This window comes from Limulus polyphemus, unplaced genomic scaffold (assembly GCF_000517525.1).
Source record: "Limulus polyphemus unplaced genomic scaffold, Limulus_polyphemus-2.1.2 Scaffold1, whole genome shotgun sequence".
Lineage (NCBI taxonomy): Eukaryota > Metazoa > Arthropoda > Merostomata > Xiphosura > Limulidae > Limulus > Limulus polyphemus.
In genome coordinates, this window is record NW_013665611.1 from 3669472 (window position 1) to 3684277 (window position 14806).

Genomic DNA, 14806 nt, shown 5'->3' on the forward strand with positions numbered 1-14806 from the left:
GTTAATCATTTACCATCATTTTGAATATATATATACATAACAAACAGTTCCATAAAATACCAGACATTTTATATAGGTGATTACAAATAAAACCCCACTTTTAAAATGCTTTATGTTAAAAATTACTTGTCCTAAAGAACAATCTTTCAAAGACATAATAAGAATCATAAATTTTATTCCTGAAAGTTTTGGCACAATACGGGGTGTTTTAAAAACTGTTTACGTTTGCAACAAGCCCTGCATGGAATACATCTAATGCTTTACTGTAGTCTCCATTTCACATTCAGCTTTTATTCAAACAAACAAACAAAAGAAAGACAACAACAACAATGACATCAAAATTAATACTTTAACATCAGTAAAGATTGCACAAACTAATATCTATATCTTGCTTCTGACTTAGTATGACTTTATAATTTCTAATTTGGTATTTGTTTCATTTTGATAGTAGTGGCCATCAGCCAAATAAAATTTTTATTGTGCATTATAAACATTGATCCTATTTCTCTGATTTTAAAATTTATTGCACAAGTTGCCTTAATTGAATCTTGCTAACAAACATATTTCTTTTTTTTTAATCTACTCTGATGAGTATACATACATCTTTCTTCTAGGTAGCCTGAATAACATCCAAATCATTTTTTACTATAAATATATTCTGCCAATTGCTGTGCACCTGTGAGTCTATCAACACTTACGGGTATCATGGAAAACTGATCTCTACCTAATAAAATCCTGTCACTCAGTAATTCAATCACATGAAGAAGCCACAAGCTGTAAGGCATCAGTTAACAACTTTATCCTACCTTGAAATTAGCTTTAAAGAAAGCCTTCTAATGGCAAAAAAACCACCTTGATTTGAATAATCAATGACACGTCCTTTCAACTAAAACTGGTTAAATCAGTATAATGACAATAACTATCAATCTTTAATCAATTTGTCCTAAACTATGGTTAATGTACCAATATTTTATTTTTCGGTTTGTACTTTTTTTGTTTATAAACATGTTTGTCTATTGTTTAATAAGTTAATAATATGTATAACTGAACCTCTTGATAAAAATTGTTTTCTTAGACCATCACACAGATCCAACTAGTAATAAAAAGTTTAATAAATAAATATTATCTCACAAATACCTACATCCAAGAAGTTAAGAAATTTGATAATGACAAGTTGTTAGTAATAAGTTTTGCCTTAAGTTTGATAATGACAAAGTTTTAGTAATGGTTTTTCCTTTTACAAGGGATATTAAGTCCAATGTTTACAGAAAGACCTAAATACATTCTTAAGCCCATTTATTCTTATGTTATTAGGTGGGTATTGGGCTTAAACCTCATAACTGGAGACAGTGTTTTCTGCATATAAAACAAAATTATTTCAGATTTCCAAGACTTACAATTTCAGAAATTCCAGATTTTAGCCCAAATTGTATTACAAACATTAAACATTTTAACAAAAATACTAATATGTAAAAAATTTACCATTAAATGTATTTTCTCTTTTCTCTCTATTTTTCAATTTTAATTTGTCATGCTCACACACCAGTCACTGTTAACTATCACTTTGTTGCCCTCTTTCTACCCTATATTTCTGGCCTTCCAGAGGTTTTAAATGACACAGTCCATAAATGTTGTCAACTACAAGATATTTTGAACATGTCCTAAAACCTTGATGCCGATCCGCAAAACAGAAGAAATTCCCTTTATCTCCAAGGAAAACATCTTTCCTAAATTCTATGTGATCTTCAGTTTGTTTCTTTGAATAATAGTGGAATTGAATAAATTTCAATGGATGCACTGCCATATTCTCACAATTATACAGGTGGGGATAGAAAAGTTTTGCTATAGTCAAAAACACATCTGATACCTATAGTCTTAGCTTCGTATTGATGTATGCCTTTTCTGTTGTTGTGCTTTATTTTTTAAAATTGAAGTAAAAAAATGTATACCTAATTTAATAAAGTCAGATTTAAATCACACTGGACAAAGATAAGTCAATTTCAGAACGTTCAAGTAAACACTGGTCTTACTCATCCTTGTACAAGTCAGTATTTCAGTCTTGAGAAGATTCTTACAGTGAAACAGTACATACAAGTTTACCAGTGTTGTTAGATATACCAAAATGTGTCAAAACCTCAAAGTGTGATGTCAGTGTATGTGTATTTTAGTAGTCAGGGAAGTACAGAATCAATGATGTTTAAAATATAAGTTACATATAGGCTTCCTGTTAACTATATGGAAGGTAATTTCTAAAATTTATTTGTATACAGAAATTAAATGAAAAGTGTTTTGTTTTTGCCTTTGAACCTTGAATACGTTTTGTTGTTAGCACGTGGAAAAAAACACCACAACCTTATACATTTTGCATTGTCCTATATTACTGAAGTTTTCTTCAGTGATTAACAGTTTCTGACATCATCAGGGCATTAACAAACATTATTAACCCAGTCATTAAGGGGTTAGTGAAAGTGGTTTGATATGTACATGTATAGATTTTTGTTTAATTGTTAGTGCAAAAAGGAGAACATTTCCATTTGAGTTATGATGAAATTAAAGGTAATTGTTTTTTTGACAGGAAAATCTTTATAACTTATATTTTTCACAACCCATCTTACTGTTGTTTTCACTTAATTATTTTCATTTTATGTTTTAGTACAATGACATTTAAAGTGTAAAAAATAAAATACTATTGGCTAGAATCCCTTATCTTTGCTGGGTTCTAAAAATAAAGCTCTAACTACCATTAGAAAAATCAAAACTCTACATTTTGACAATCTTCACCTTTTGATTTTAATGCATAATCTATATTTTCAACACCTTTCTGAAGAGGTTAAAGCACAAGAACCATGCTACAGCTCAAGCCCATGTACAGGAGTATAAGTATTTCATAATTGTATATTGCATTATTTATAGCTTAAATTTCTATTGTAAGTTGGTTTAAGTAAAGTATTTTTATTTACTATTGTCATTTATTTGTGTTAGTCAGTACTTAATAATGATTTCTCAGTGTGAAAAGGTTGCTCATCACATATACTAGGTGTATAATAAAAAGTTATTATAAGCTTCAAATGATGAGATTCTAACAGAAACAGCCATAATAAAGCAAACAATTCATGACCAATCCTACAACCAGCAATGAACAAATTAGTATGCTCCAAGTTGTTTTTTCATCTTGTAACAACGTTTATAAATCTATGCTCAAACTGTGGGCAATAGAAGGGAATGTAATTCCCATTCTTAAAATCAACATCAACTGCATCCGCTTGTTAGAAAAATCGTGCACATTATCTCCATCAACCATCAGTAAAGTATGGTTTTTAGTTAACTCTTAATATCTAATCAAATTTATTGTTAAATCTTAAATTTTTGTAATTAAATTCTAAGTATATTTATACGTATAAGAGTGCTATCCTATTTATGGAGTTCCTCTTGTTAACTAGATATAATTCCAGCACTGTTTATAAATCAATATTAAATCTTATAACCAATGAACACTACTGATTTAAAACCTGATATGTCAATAACATTCTTTTATGAAAAAAAATATTCATCTAGGCGACATAAAAAATACTCACCTTATCTTCTGCTATGGAAGTATCTTCACTTTCAAACAACTCGTCTCTAGTGAGTACTTCGTCACAGAATGCTATTTTTGCTCTTTGCTACACATACAATAAATATGCAATGAAACAAAAATAACATTAAATTTTATGAAAACAGTTTCAGGTAATACAACTTCTTATTAATTTAGCAAAATTTGTGACACAGCGTGTGTGGGAATACTGGTTCTTAAGATGTTTTCTTACCTTTTTGGCCAAGATAGTTTCAAATCATTCATTAAGCCTACCACAATTATTTTTGTTACCTATTATTTTGATACAAAGTATGATGATACCTTGAATATTAGGTGGTGAAAATAAAGTTGACATTACATGTAACATTTTGCCAGTGTTTACTGGTGAAATCTTGTATGAAGAGAGTATTTCATTACTTTCTGGTACAAATACTGATTGGATAACCTTTGCAATTATGTGTTACAATAGTTGTCATCCTAATGAAGTTCAAACAGTACTAGTTTTGTTAAACAATAATGAACTTTCTCAAACAGAAATCCATTAAAAATTTGGAAGCTATAAACAGAGCCTTCTAAAATTTTTGATAAAAAATTCTAAGCTATGTAGCTAGTATGCGAATATTCAATCAGCCAATTAGCCAGAATTGTTTTGGTTACTGTTGGAAAGTTGTAATACAGGAGAGACCTTAACTCTGTGTGCACATTTCCATAACTATATTAGGCCAGTTCAAACTTTGACTGTTTTGAAAATGACATATGTTTAAACAACATGGAACAAAGGTAAAGTTCAGTTCATAACAGTAATGTATCCACAAAATCTTGCATGACTAAGTGGACATTATTAGAAATCTTATAATTTTTGTAATAAACCACTCATTAAAGAGCTTTTCAGCCATATTTCACACTTAAAATAATTAAGTAAACACCTGCTATGTAACAACAGCAATATTCTGTAACTACAAGTCAACAATTTCATAATGCAAGTGTACTATATATTCACCAGCACCAGACCATAATAAGCAAGTTTTTATACACAAAACTTCTCACTTTGTGAAGTATTTAATTTCAAATATACTTTGTGGTTCAACAGTATGAGTAAATTTCAAAGGTATTGTTGTAGGCTATATTTTTTTAACTTAGACATTTCATTGTTGTTTGACATGGTGTGATTGGCATGGTTTAATGACTAGAACTTTCTGAAAAGTTTAAGAAACAATTTGAGCCATACAGAAAACATATTATTCTATAGTAGATGGATTATTGAGTCTGTTTGTAAGTTACCTTGGTCCTGAAGTAGGGAGATATTATTTGATTGAATTTTTAAATCACTTATTTAGTTCAGTGTTGTGCTTCAACATATAAATAAGAGATCTGAGAAATATAAAAAGTAATTGAAATTGTTATATTAGCATCTGATGTGAACTTACACCTATCAGGGAACATTACTTAAGAAATCTTGTAGAACTAGTTATAAAAAATTAAAAAGTTTTCATTATCATTATGTGGATTGGACTTTGCATTCTTCTTTTTACTGAATGATCCAAAAGAACTCACCCAACAATAGAAACCATTACAACACTGGTGTCAAAAGTGGGAATATTTTGGTAAAAATAAATTACATTTCAGACTGAACTTTAAGATTACTATAAGTGCTCAAAGCAAAATTGAAAATTTAATGGAAATGATGAAACAGTGGAATGAAAATCAAGAAGAGAGAAACAAAACCCACTAGCTTCATTCCTTAAAGAAAAGCATTTATGGAATTACATGGATCACTATAAAACACACACACACAAATCAATAGCTATTTTGGTCACATAATAATAAAATTAATCTTTTTTTTTTAATCAGATGGATAAATCTTGCCTTCATAGAATGTTATTTATTTTACCCCAACAAATACTTCTACAGGAATGTAATATCACTCTTGTAAGTAATCCTAGAATTAAGTTTACTAAGCAAGCAACAAATGATATATGTTTATAAAAATGTCACATTTGTGATGTAAGTAATTTTTGCTAGATTCTAATGATGGCTTCCACTGACTTTCCATTCAAATGTTCATCTCATTTTCCCATTATCTCATTCATTTTGCCCTTTGTTTCACTAAACTGTAAAATCACAATCACCATTAGATTTTTTCTGTTATAAATTATTATTTTTGAATTACAATTATTTCAAACTTTCCATTGTGCCCTACAAGATATATATGCCATGAAAGGATGCGACACACATCTGAGAGAATAGTCTATAAAAGTTTCACTGGGAATAATTAATGCAAGAGGCACTTAAATAGTAAAAAGAAAACAAAACCTGTAGACCTAACTGACAGACTACTCCATGTCATCACAACAAATTTTAGTATAACATTTCGTGGTAACCAGATAATGCTCTACTTTACAACAGGTTTGCTATCTATTAACCCTATTGCCCCAGATATCCTTTACTGTGCATGACATAAAGGTTTTAGTGCCTTACATTCAAAATTTTCTTATACTACTTTTTGTTTATGTTATACCAATTATAATAGCATAATATCTTAGCTAATAATCCATATCTTAATAGTATACAAGTTTTAAGTTCTTAATTCTACAAGGCAATATTTAAAAAAAAATCCTGAATTTCCACTAGTGTGATGCACGTGACACATTTTTTCTTAACATGTCATCATTCCTATTTTATCTACCACCCCTTAAAAATGTACGAAATTAAACATAAATTACATTCGTGCCATAAAAACTTGTAAATCACTCGAAGAATGTGCAGGTCATATTAAGCTATCAGATTACATTACCCACAAGCTAGTACGAGCTGTTCTCGTGCGTGCCTCATGAACCATTTTCATTATATTATTATCGTTTCTTATTTTACCTAATCTAGTCTTAAATAACTCAAAAAGATCTGTATTTTTAGATTTTAGAGAAGTAGTTAGACACGGTTCAAAGGGCAATAAAATTTAATTATAAATAGATGTATAATGTTACGAACTTAGAAATACTTAGGATAAACGAATGTAGTTTCATGTTATAATGTGAAGTCATTCCAGAAAGAAAAAAAGGGTGATTTAGGTTTGTTATGATTTCTTTTTGATGATTACGAGGTTGGTCGAGTTGACCAATCCTGTTTTGAGATAGGGAAGAGAAAATAACAGATAAACTACAAAGTTTTACTGAAAAAAAAAGGATTTGAAATGCATTTAAGAGGTTTTTAGGGATTACACAAAGGAAATTTGAGATTTTTGAGACGAGGAAAAGTATTTTTAATTTTAATATGAAAATTACTTTGCACATGGACTATTCCAAACAAATACTCAATATATTCATAGATAAATCTTTATTTTATTTTATTAAAAACACTTCGCTAAAAAATATGATTTTTTGTATGTAAAAGACATGTAATGTTAACTGAAAGACTGCCAAATTTCGTGAAGATATACCCACTATATTGAGAGTTATAAGTATTAAATCTAAAAAGACTTTAAACGAGTACATAAAGGTCATGTGATTGCTCAAATTGACTGAGCCCATATTGGGATAGTTAATGATAAAACTGTATTATTACTATGTTACACATTTCATCAAATTTGTTCTCACCTTGAGACGAGGAGTTTAAATAGAAATTTTTCACCAAATTCATAGAACATTTATGCATCTCCTTTGTAATAAGCAGTATTAAGAATAACATTTTATATTATTTTCTATCATAAAGTCTAGTATTACAACAATTATGATTAAAATATTTTCTTTCGTAATATAAAAATGTCCTTACTAGTTCTTTATGCATCTGTTTCAATTCTGTTAGGTAATTTTTGACATGATTTCGGTACTTTGACTGTTCTGCTGCAGTTAAGGTTCTAATTTCCAGTTCCATTTGTTCAACCTGAAATAATAAGCAAAATAAATTTGAATAAAAAGTGACATTTACGCATATATATATATATATATATGTATATAAAAACATATTCCATATAAATAAATACACATTTATTTCAATAACATCTGAGCATAACGAGAATCATTAAGACAAAAGACATAAGGTTATCCAAATTAAAGCAAAAAAGAGCTTATGTTGTATATAGAATTTCACTACCGGGAAATGCTGCTGAATATTATAGGGGTTGCCAAATATTCTTGAAATACAGAAGTCAGTGACAAATCCTAGGAGCCAGTGATGGGAGTTCATCCCTACTTTGCTCCAAGAAAATTTGTGGCCATTTTGCAATTTTGTACAAGTTAAGCATCTTAGACAGAACACAAAAAAAACACACATATACACTGCCTTTTTTTTGTACAATTTAATATTTGCATTGTTCAATCACACAATCTTCTTTGTTCTCTGTACAATTATGAAGTTCTCATAAAAACTTTCAGTGCCAACCATCTCATTCATGTCTCGTCAAACAAGAGCCTACTTGCTAATATACATGGTTATTAGCTGGTAGTCAAATATCAGAAATATGCATTAACATTTAAATTATTAGTATTTTAATATTTATTGGTTGGAAATTCAAGTATTGTACTAATCTTTACTGTGGTGTTTAAATATATATATATATATATATACACACATACATACAATAAAAAAGCACTTTTTTTAATGACATATTAACTAACAATTTCCAGACATAGGTCACTTTTTTAGGTAGTAGGATGACCTGGCAATCTAGATTCAGTAAACCATGGATCCCAGGATGGAATGAAATAAATTTAGTTCAGATCAATGAATCATGATTTTCACTTAATAGTCAAACACTAATGTATTTTTAACTCTTTCGCTACTGCCTTGGTGGATTACTCCAATCATGACCCCACAGTAACTATTAGTTTTCATACTATAACTTTTAACATGTTTCGTGTACCATCACAAAATTTTTCAAGCTTTTAGTAAACATTACGATTATCTCATAGAGAAAAAGTTAGAATTTCTAATTAAGTATTTTTACTGAAAATTAGTCTATGAATATATATATGGAATCAAAGTGTTGACTGCTCCAAGTGCAAAGTGATTTTATGTTAAGATTAAAAATACATTTCTTCATCTAAAAATGTTAAAGTTTCTTTTGTATAATCTCTAAAACCTCCTAAATAAATATCAAACTTTTTTTTTCAGAAAAACTTTATATTTTATCTGATATTTTCTCTAACCTAACTATACAGGGTCTGTTAAATTGACCAACTTCGTAATCAGAATAAAACTTTGTAATGATTGAAAATTGCAAAATAAAGTAAGTAGTACCGTTCTATCCTTTTTTTGCATTGAACATAAAGTTCAAAGTCTCCTGAAACTTTCTACTTCTAACCTTTTCACATATATTTCCTATGATTATTTTATTGTCAGCCACTAAAGTAGAAACCTGCCATAAATAATGAATCACCACTCCTGACATTAGACTATTTATTACGACACGGTTAATAGCAAATAAGCTCATGCAGTGCAATTACCAGAACTTTCCCACAGAGTTTGTCATAAACCCAGCTCTGAAAACACAGCGGAAAGGGATTTATTGGCTTGTCTACAGTACAGTGGTTGCAACAAGAATTATCTAAAGTACAAGAAAATGTTTATGATATGGCTTTCTATGAAATCTGGGCCAGTTCAATAAACATGGTATATATTTATAAATAACAAAATACACAGAAAAACAATGATTTCTAGTAGTAATGATGTTACAAACAAAATTGATTTGTACTTGTGCATCATAACTTGTTAAGCCTTGTTTTAAGCCTCATTTATTCTCTCAAGTGGTCGGAGAAGACAAACTATTTTTGTCGATTTGAAAGATGCATTTTAGAAAGCAAAATAATTATCAAATTACAATGGTAGTATACATAAAACAACTGTAATTAATCTGGCTTTCTAGCTAAGCTATATGTGAGTTAGAAAAAAGTCTAATTTCTGTTCAGTGACTTACTCAACAGATTTCACCATTTCCAGCAAAAATTAAAGTTTCTCCTTAAAGTCATTTACAAACGTCTGTCAGATTTATGTAGTTTGAAATGTCCTCTTTCTATTTGTTATAAACATGTACTTAAAAGAAGTAGCCATGAGTTGACAAGAGGTTTCAAAAGAATGGAGTAGCGGGCAAAGCTATCCTGGTAGGTTTGCAAAATATACTGATATTTCAGCAAATTAAAAAGGTGGGAGGTTCTTACTTTATATTACAGTTTGTAAGTTTCTGAAATTTGAGTTTCTAATTCAATAACCACTATAGACATTGTATGGTACGCATACTAAAATATAAACAGTAATAAGACAAGAAGACATGCTTTACAACATACAAAAGAACATTTGTATTGTTTTTTAATATTTGTTTGCAAATTAAGAAATTAAACCATATATAATATTAAAATTTGAATTACAAACTAGTTGTGATGCTAATTTTATTGACATACAATGATAATAAATTTCTTCAATTAAATTTGGAAATTAACTCTCTTGAACATTGTGACATGTTCCCTTTGACCTATCTGTAGTGAAAGGGTTAATAGTCTAAGGAACACCACACTTGAGGTATGCTCTTGAACTATAATATATCTTCACGTCTGAAATAAAATAAAACAATACATACAGATTTCACTGCAAAATATACATATAAATTTAAACAGGTTCACTCACATTATTCCAAGACACTTGTACAAATATACGTTTCATTTATATTACCTAATCAAGGTTTCAATAAATTTGTTTTTATGATGAAGATAGCAAAGTTCTCAGTTAACACATGTAAAATCTATTTCCAAACACAATCATATGTGAAAAACATTTGTATATGGTATGGAAGTACAGTATGACTTTAAAGATTTAAAAGTAAACCTTTTTCTAACCAATATTAGTTATTATGACCCAGTTTAGCATTCTTTAACTTACCTCTGAATGCAATAAATCACTTAGAATTCCTATATATATAATTTTAATTATAATTTTTTCTACACTGAGATAGAACATTTAATCAACACGACAAGTCATGTGGTAGACATGTTAACAATCAAAATTCACCGTTTTGCTTCAGACATTTCTTAAAATGAAAGGTCACAAGAGATGTTGATTCAGATAAAAATTTATTTAACATACCTAAAATTATTTTACACAAAGATGATAATTCAGGTAATTCTCTTTGAAGTGATAATTATAATTTTTATCTGGTAACAATTATTGTAAACAATGATATTATTCACCATGAATAAAAAATGCCTCTTCTGATCTTTGGTTATTTTACTCCTTAGACTTTAGTAAATTTTTGTAACACCAATGTAGCACACAAAATTTTATTAGATGAGTGTTTACTTTTTAAACCAAACCAAACAATGAAACAGGTGTTTACAATATTCCTCGTGGAAAAGTTCCACATATATTTGTTACAATCAATACTTCCAAGTTTCTCTGAAACAAAACAAATGTAAATTTTTATATGGTCTCATTCTAGCTATGGCTTACCAGTTCTTGAGCCTCTTCCATATGTTTTTCTACCTGTGAGACCATTTTCTTTTTGTCCACTGCAAGATTTGTTAAAGCAAATACTCATGAACATCAGTTACTAATCTTTTACCAATTGTTTGTTTACAATGTACATGTAATAATACCCTAAGTAAAGATTTTATAATAGTTTTAGTCTCAAGTACAATTATTTTTACTACTGCACAAAACCAGGAGGTGTACTTTTATTGCAATCTAATTTTTTAAATGCTTCAAAACATCTAATACTGTGTTAAAATTTGAAGATTACAAAGAATATTATCAACAAAAATATACATCTCTTAAAAAAAAAAATTTCTAGAACCATGTAACAAAAAAGAGAGAGAGAGAGAGAGAAAAATTAATTCCTGTTCTTTATCTTCCTAATATGGGGTGTAAACATTTTTTATTACGTATTAACCACAGGCTAATATATATACACATATTCAATGCATTGACTTTTTTCACAGTAATACAAAACTAAAGATAACATGATTTACAATAGAATACATGATGCAGACATAAAATCTCTGTCCAGATTAACCAGTTCACTTACATGATATACTGGTATTCCTCATATGTTGAAAATAATACGAGTTAATTATAAATATATAAACATGTGAAATCCCTGGGCAGGTTAACCACTCTAAACCTACATATGCAATGTAATCAAAACAACCATACAGTGGTCAAACATTAGAAACACTGTTCTCTTTTTCACCGTACTAAGAAACAAGGTCGCAGAGTTACAGAGGGAGCTGTTCAAGTAATTTTGCCCAAACACAGCCATTTCATCTCATATCAATAAAACTTTGTTTTTGAAAATAAGAATTCTAATCCTAACAAAAAATACTTATGTAGATGGAAAGTTTTATAAATATGAAACTAAATAACTAAACATTTTTATTTACAGGTTGGTAACTAACTGATACATATGTGTTTGCATATCATGCTTATGATGGACAGTAGACATTTAATGAATTTGAAATAAGAAACACTTTTGTAAGTTTTAATAATTAACTACAGAATTGGTTCTTATACGCATTTCATGCAAGATGAACCACACTAGCCCAGAGACAATACTTATGGAATTCACTGTAACCCCAATCCAAATTAGGTAGGCCTAGGCTTTAGACTAGTTGATTATTATTTCATAGTTAATGTCATATCACCATCAGTTAACTTGTATTAAAATATAAAACAATTGTGGTATTAGGGGTGCAAATTTCTATGAAACTGTTAAAGTCAGACTTTTGACAAAGTAAAATTTTAGTGGAGGGTAAAATGCTGAAAGAGCTGAAGGTGTTTGTTTGGTATCACAAGTCCTTCAGCATCTTTTTTATTCAATAAAGTAAAATTTTGCAATCTAGTGCATTTTCTGAATCAACACAATGCTAAATTTGATCTGGATTCAGCCAACCAAACAACTATAATACAATTAGAGAAAGCTGTTAGTAGGGTGAGCAAAATGTTAAAATGGGAGTATGGTCTTTGAAGTATAATAAAGTAAGGCTCATAACTTATTATTATGGGATGACTGGGTTATGTTATTAAATTCTACTTCTTCAAAGGCCCAAGCAGTGACCCACCACTAGTAACAAAGGTCCAATTTGCCTGGACTCCATTAATTACAAAGTTTTGCTTACTTCCATCGAACAATTCTACAATCCAATCTACTAGTCTTTCCCCAACTGATGTGATTTTCTTAGATAACCTACTTACAGCACCTTACCAAAAGCTTATATTCTTAAATCTATGTAAACCAATTTCATAACTTATCCATCATCTCGATAAAATATAACATCCTTGAAAAAGTTAACAAATTAGTAAGAAAAGATTTTCCTTTGGTGAATCCAAGTTGATTTTATGATATTTCACTATATAATTTTACAAAGCTTCTCTTTTCAATTTGCTTGTTTTTAAGCCCAAAGCTATACAATGGGTTATCTGTGCTGTGCCCACTACTAATATCAAAACCCAGTTTTTATCATTATAAGTCTTCAGACTTACCGTTGAGTCACTGGAGGGCTCTCTTTTCAAACACTAGAATAGAATTTCCCCCACTACAAAAGTAAGACTAACTATGTTGTAGCTTTCAGGGCAGCTTTTTTCACCCTTTTAAAATTGGGAGTAATATTAGCAACTCATCAATCTTCAGGCACCTACCTACTGTGACAACATATCATTAATAATAGTGTTCAAATTATGCTCTTAACAAACACATTTCCATTGCCAGTAGGCATAAATGGTCATTGCACTATATTACACCATTAAATTAACAATGAAATTACAAGACTAAAGGAGAAAACTGATCAAGTCAGCAGCCATTACATCACAATTCACTTTAGCACAGCATTCCATTTTCAAGAATATGGAAAATATAAAGTTTGTCAATATAGCCTGGTTTTTAATTTGTATCCAGAATCAACAGTAGGAAACATGAATTGCTAATAATATGAGAACATGAAAGGACATTAAATTGATACAATTTCACGTAAACATAGTAAAATAGTTTAACAGCAACAATTAATTTCAAGCAATGTATTAGACTGCCAAAGATATACAATATTCAAGCAAATATCTTAGTATTAACTGAGTAAGGTTTTATAAATTATAGTCAATATATTACTAGGCCCAAGTAGTAGTACAAAAAGCACACAAAATGTAGTACTGTTATAAATGATAATAACATTAACAGCTATTAGTGGCGACACAACTTCACAAGAATGATTTTTAGGTTTACAAATTACAATACAGTAGATCCCTAGATGAGTCGTAATTTGTAAAACTTACAACATAATACTAGTAATACTACTAGTACTATTACTAAGTGCTACACTAAAGTCTGCAGTACACATTATCGTTACTAGTACTATACACACAATCAATTTATAATTATTACTAATAATTACAATTTATAATATTACTATTAGTACTAATTCAATAATCATAAACAATTAATTGAATTGTAATTTTAATAATTTTTATACAGCCCAAATCACAATTGTATCTCGACTGATTTCTTAAACTTAAGTTAAGCCTCACACTAAAAATTGTACAAAAATAACAAAACTAAAACATGTAACAACGCACAAACCTCCAGTCAAATTAGGTATTTTCCCAATTTTTGCAGTGATATCTGCGGTTAAAGAAGCATATTGTTGTTCAAACGACTCCATCAATGACGCCATTTTAACAATAAATATAATGAACAATATTATGGTCTACACATAGGACATCTTGAGACACTTTTTGTTCGAATAAACACTCGCGTAGTGGTACAGACTGTTTAACTTTTTTTTAAAAGTTTTTTGATACCAACTAAAGTGCATAAAATAGGTTTCTTGGGTCAATCTTTAACTATGATTAATTCCAGAAACAATATATTTATTAAAATAAACATTCCGGTGTTTTATCTTCATGAGTTTATATATATATATATATATATCCTAACTGGAATAATAATCTGCTTCAGACTTCAGAGAGCGGAATAATATGACGACTGGATTAATCAGGACCAGATTTTTATCGGGTGCTCCTATCCCAATACTTTGTTTGTTTGTTGTATTTTGTCCAAAGCTATCTGTGTTGACCGTCTCCGATTTTGAACTGACAGATTAGTCTAAAAGGGAAGACAAATTATTCAACAGCATCCACCGCTATTTCTTAACTACTCTTGTCTGACCGAATAGTAAGATTTGACCATCACCCTTATAAAACACCCACAGTCAGAAAGTGCGGAGCGCGATTATTTTGACGGTAAAGGGACACGAACACTGG

General features: G+C 29.5%; 1 protein-coding gene across 2 annotated transcripts in view; it reads right to left on the minus strand.

The window, feature by feature from the left end:
• LOC106463269 (vesicle transport through interaction with t-SNAREs homolog 1A-like) overlaps positions 1–14279 on the minus strand; it is a 25844-nt gene extending 11565 nt beyond the window's left edge. The window contains exons 1-4 of one of the 2 annotated variants that reach the window (XM_013923319.2): positions 14124–14279; positions 11009–11067; positions 7343–7453; positions 3576–3662 (exon numbers count right to left, since the gene is read on the minus strand). In XM_013923319.2, coding sequence (XP_013778773.1) covers positions 3576–3662; positions 7343–7453; positions 11009–11067; positions 14124–14217 — 351 coding nt within the window. In that variant the 5' untranslated portion in view covers positions 14218–14279. Of the gene's footprint in view, positions 1–3575; positions 3663–7342; positions 7454–11008; positions 11068–11582; positions 12299–14123 lie in introns of those variants that run through there. The other variant, XM_022390831.1, reaches the window with a different exon arrangement.
• Positions 14280–14806: the final 527 nt, after the last annotated feature.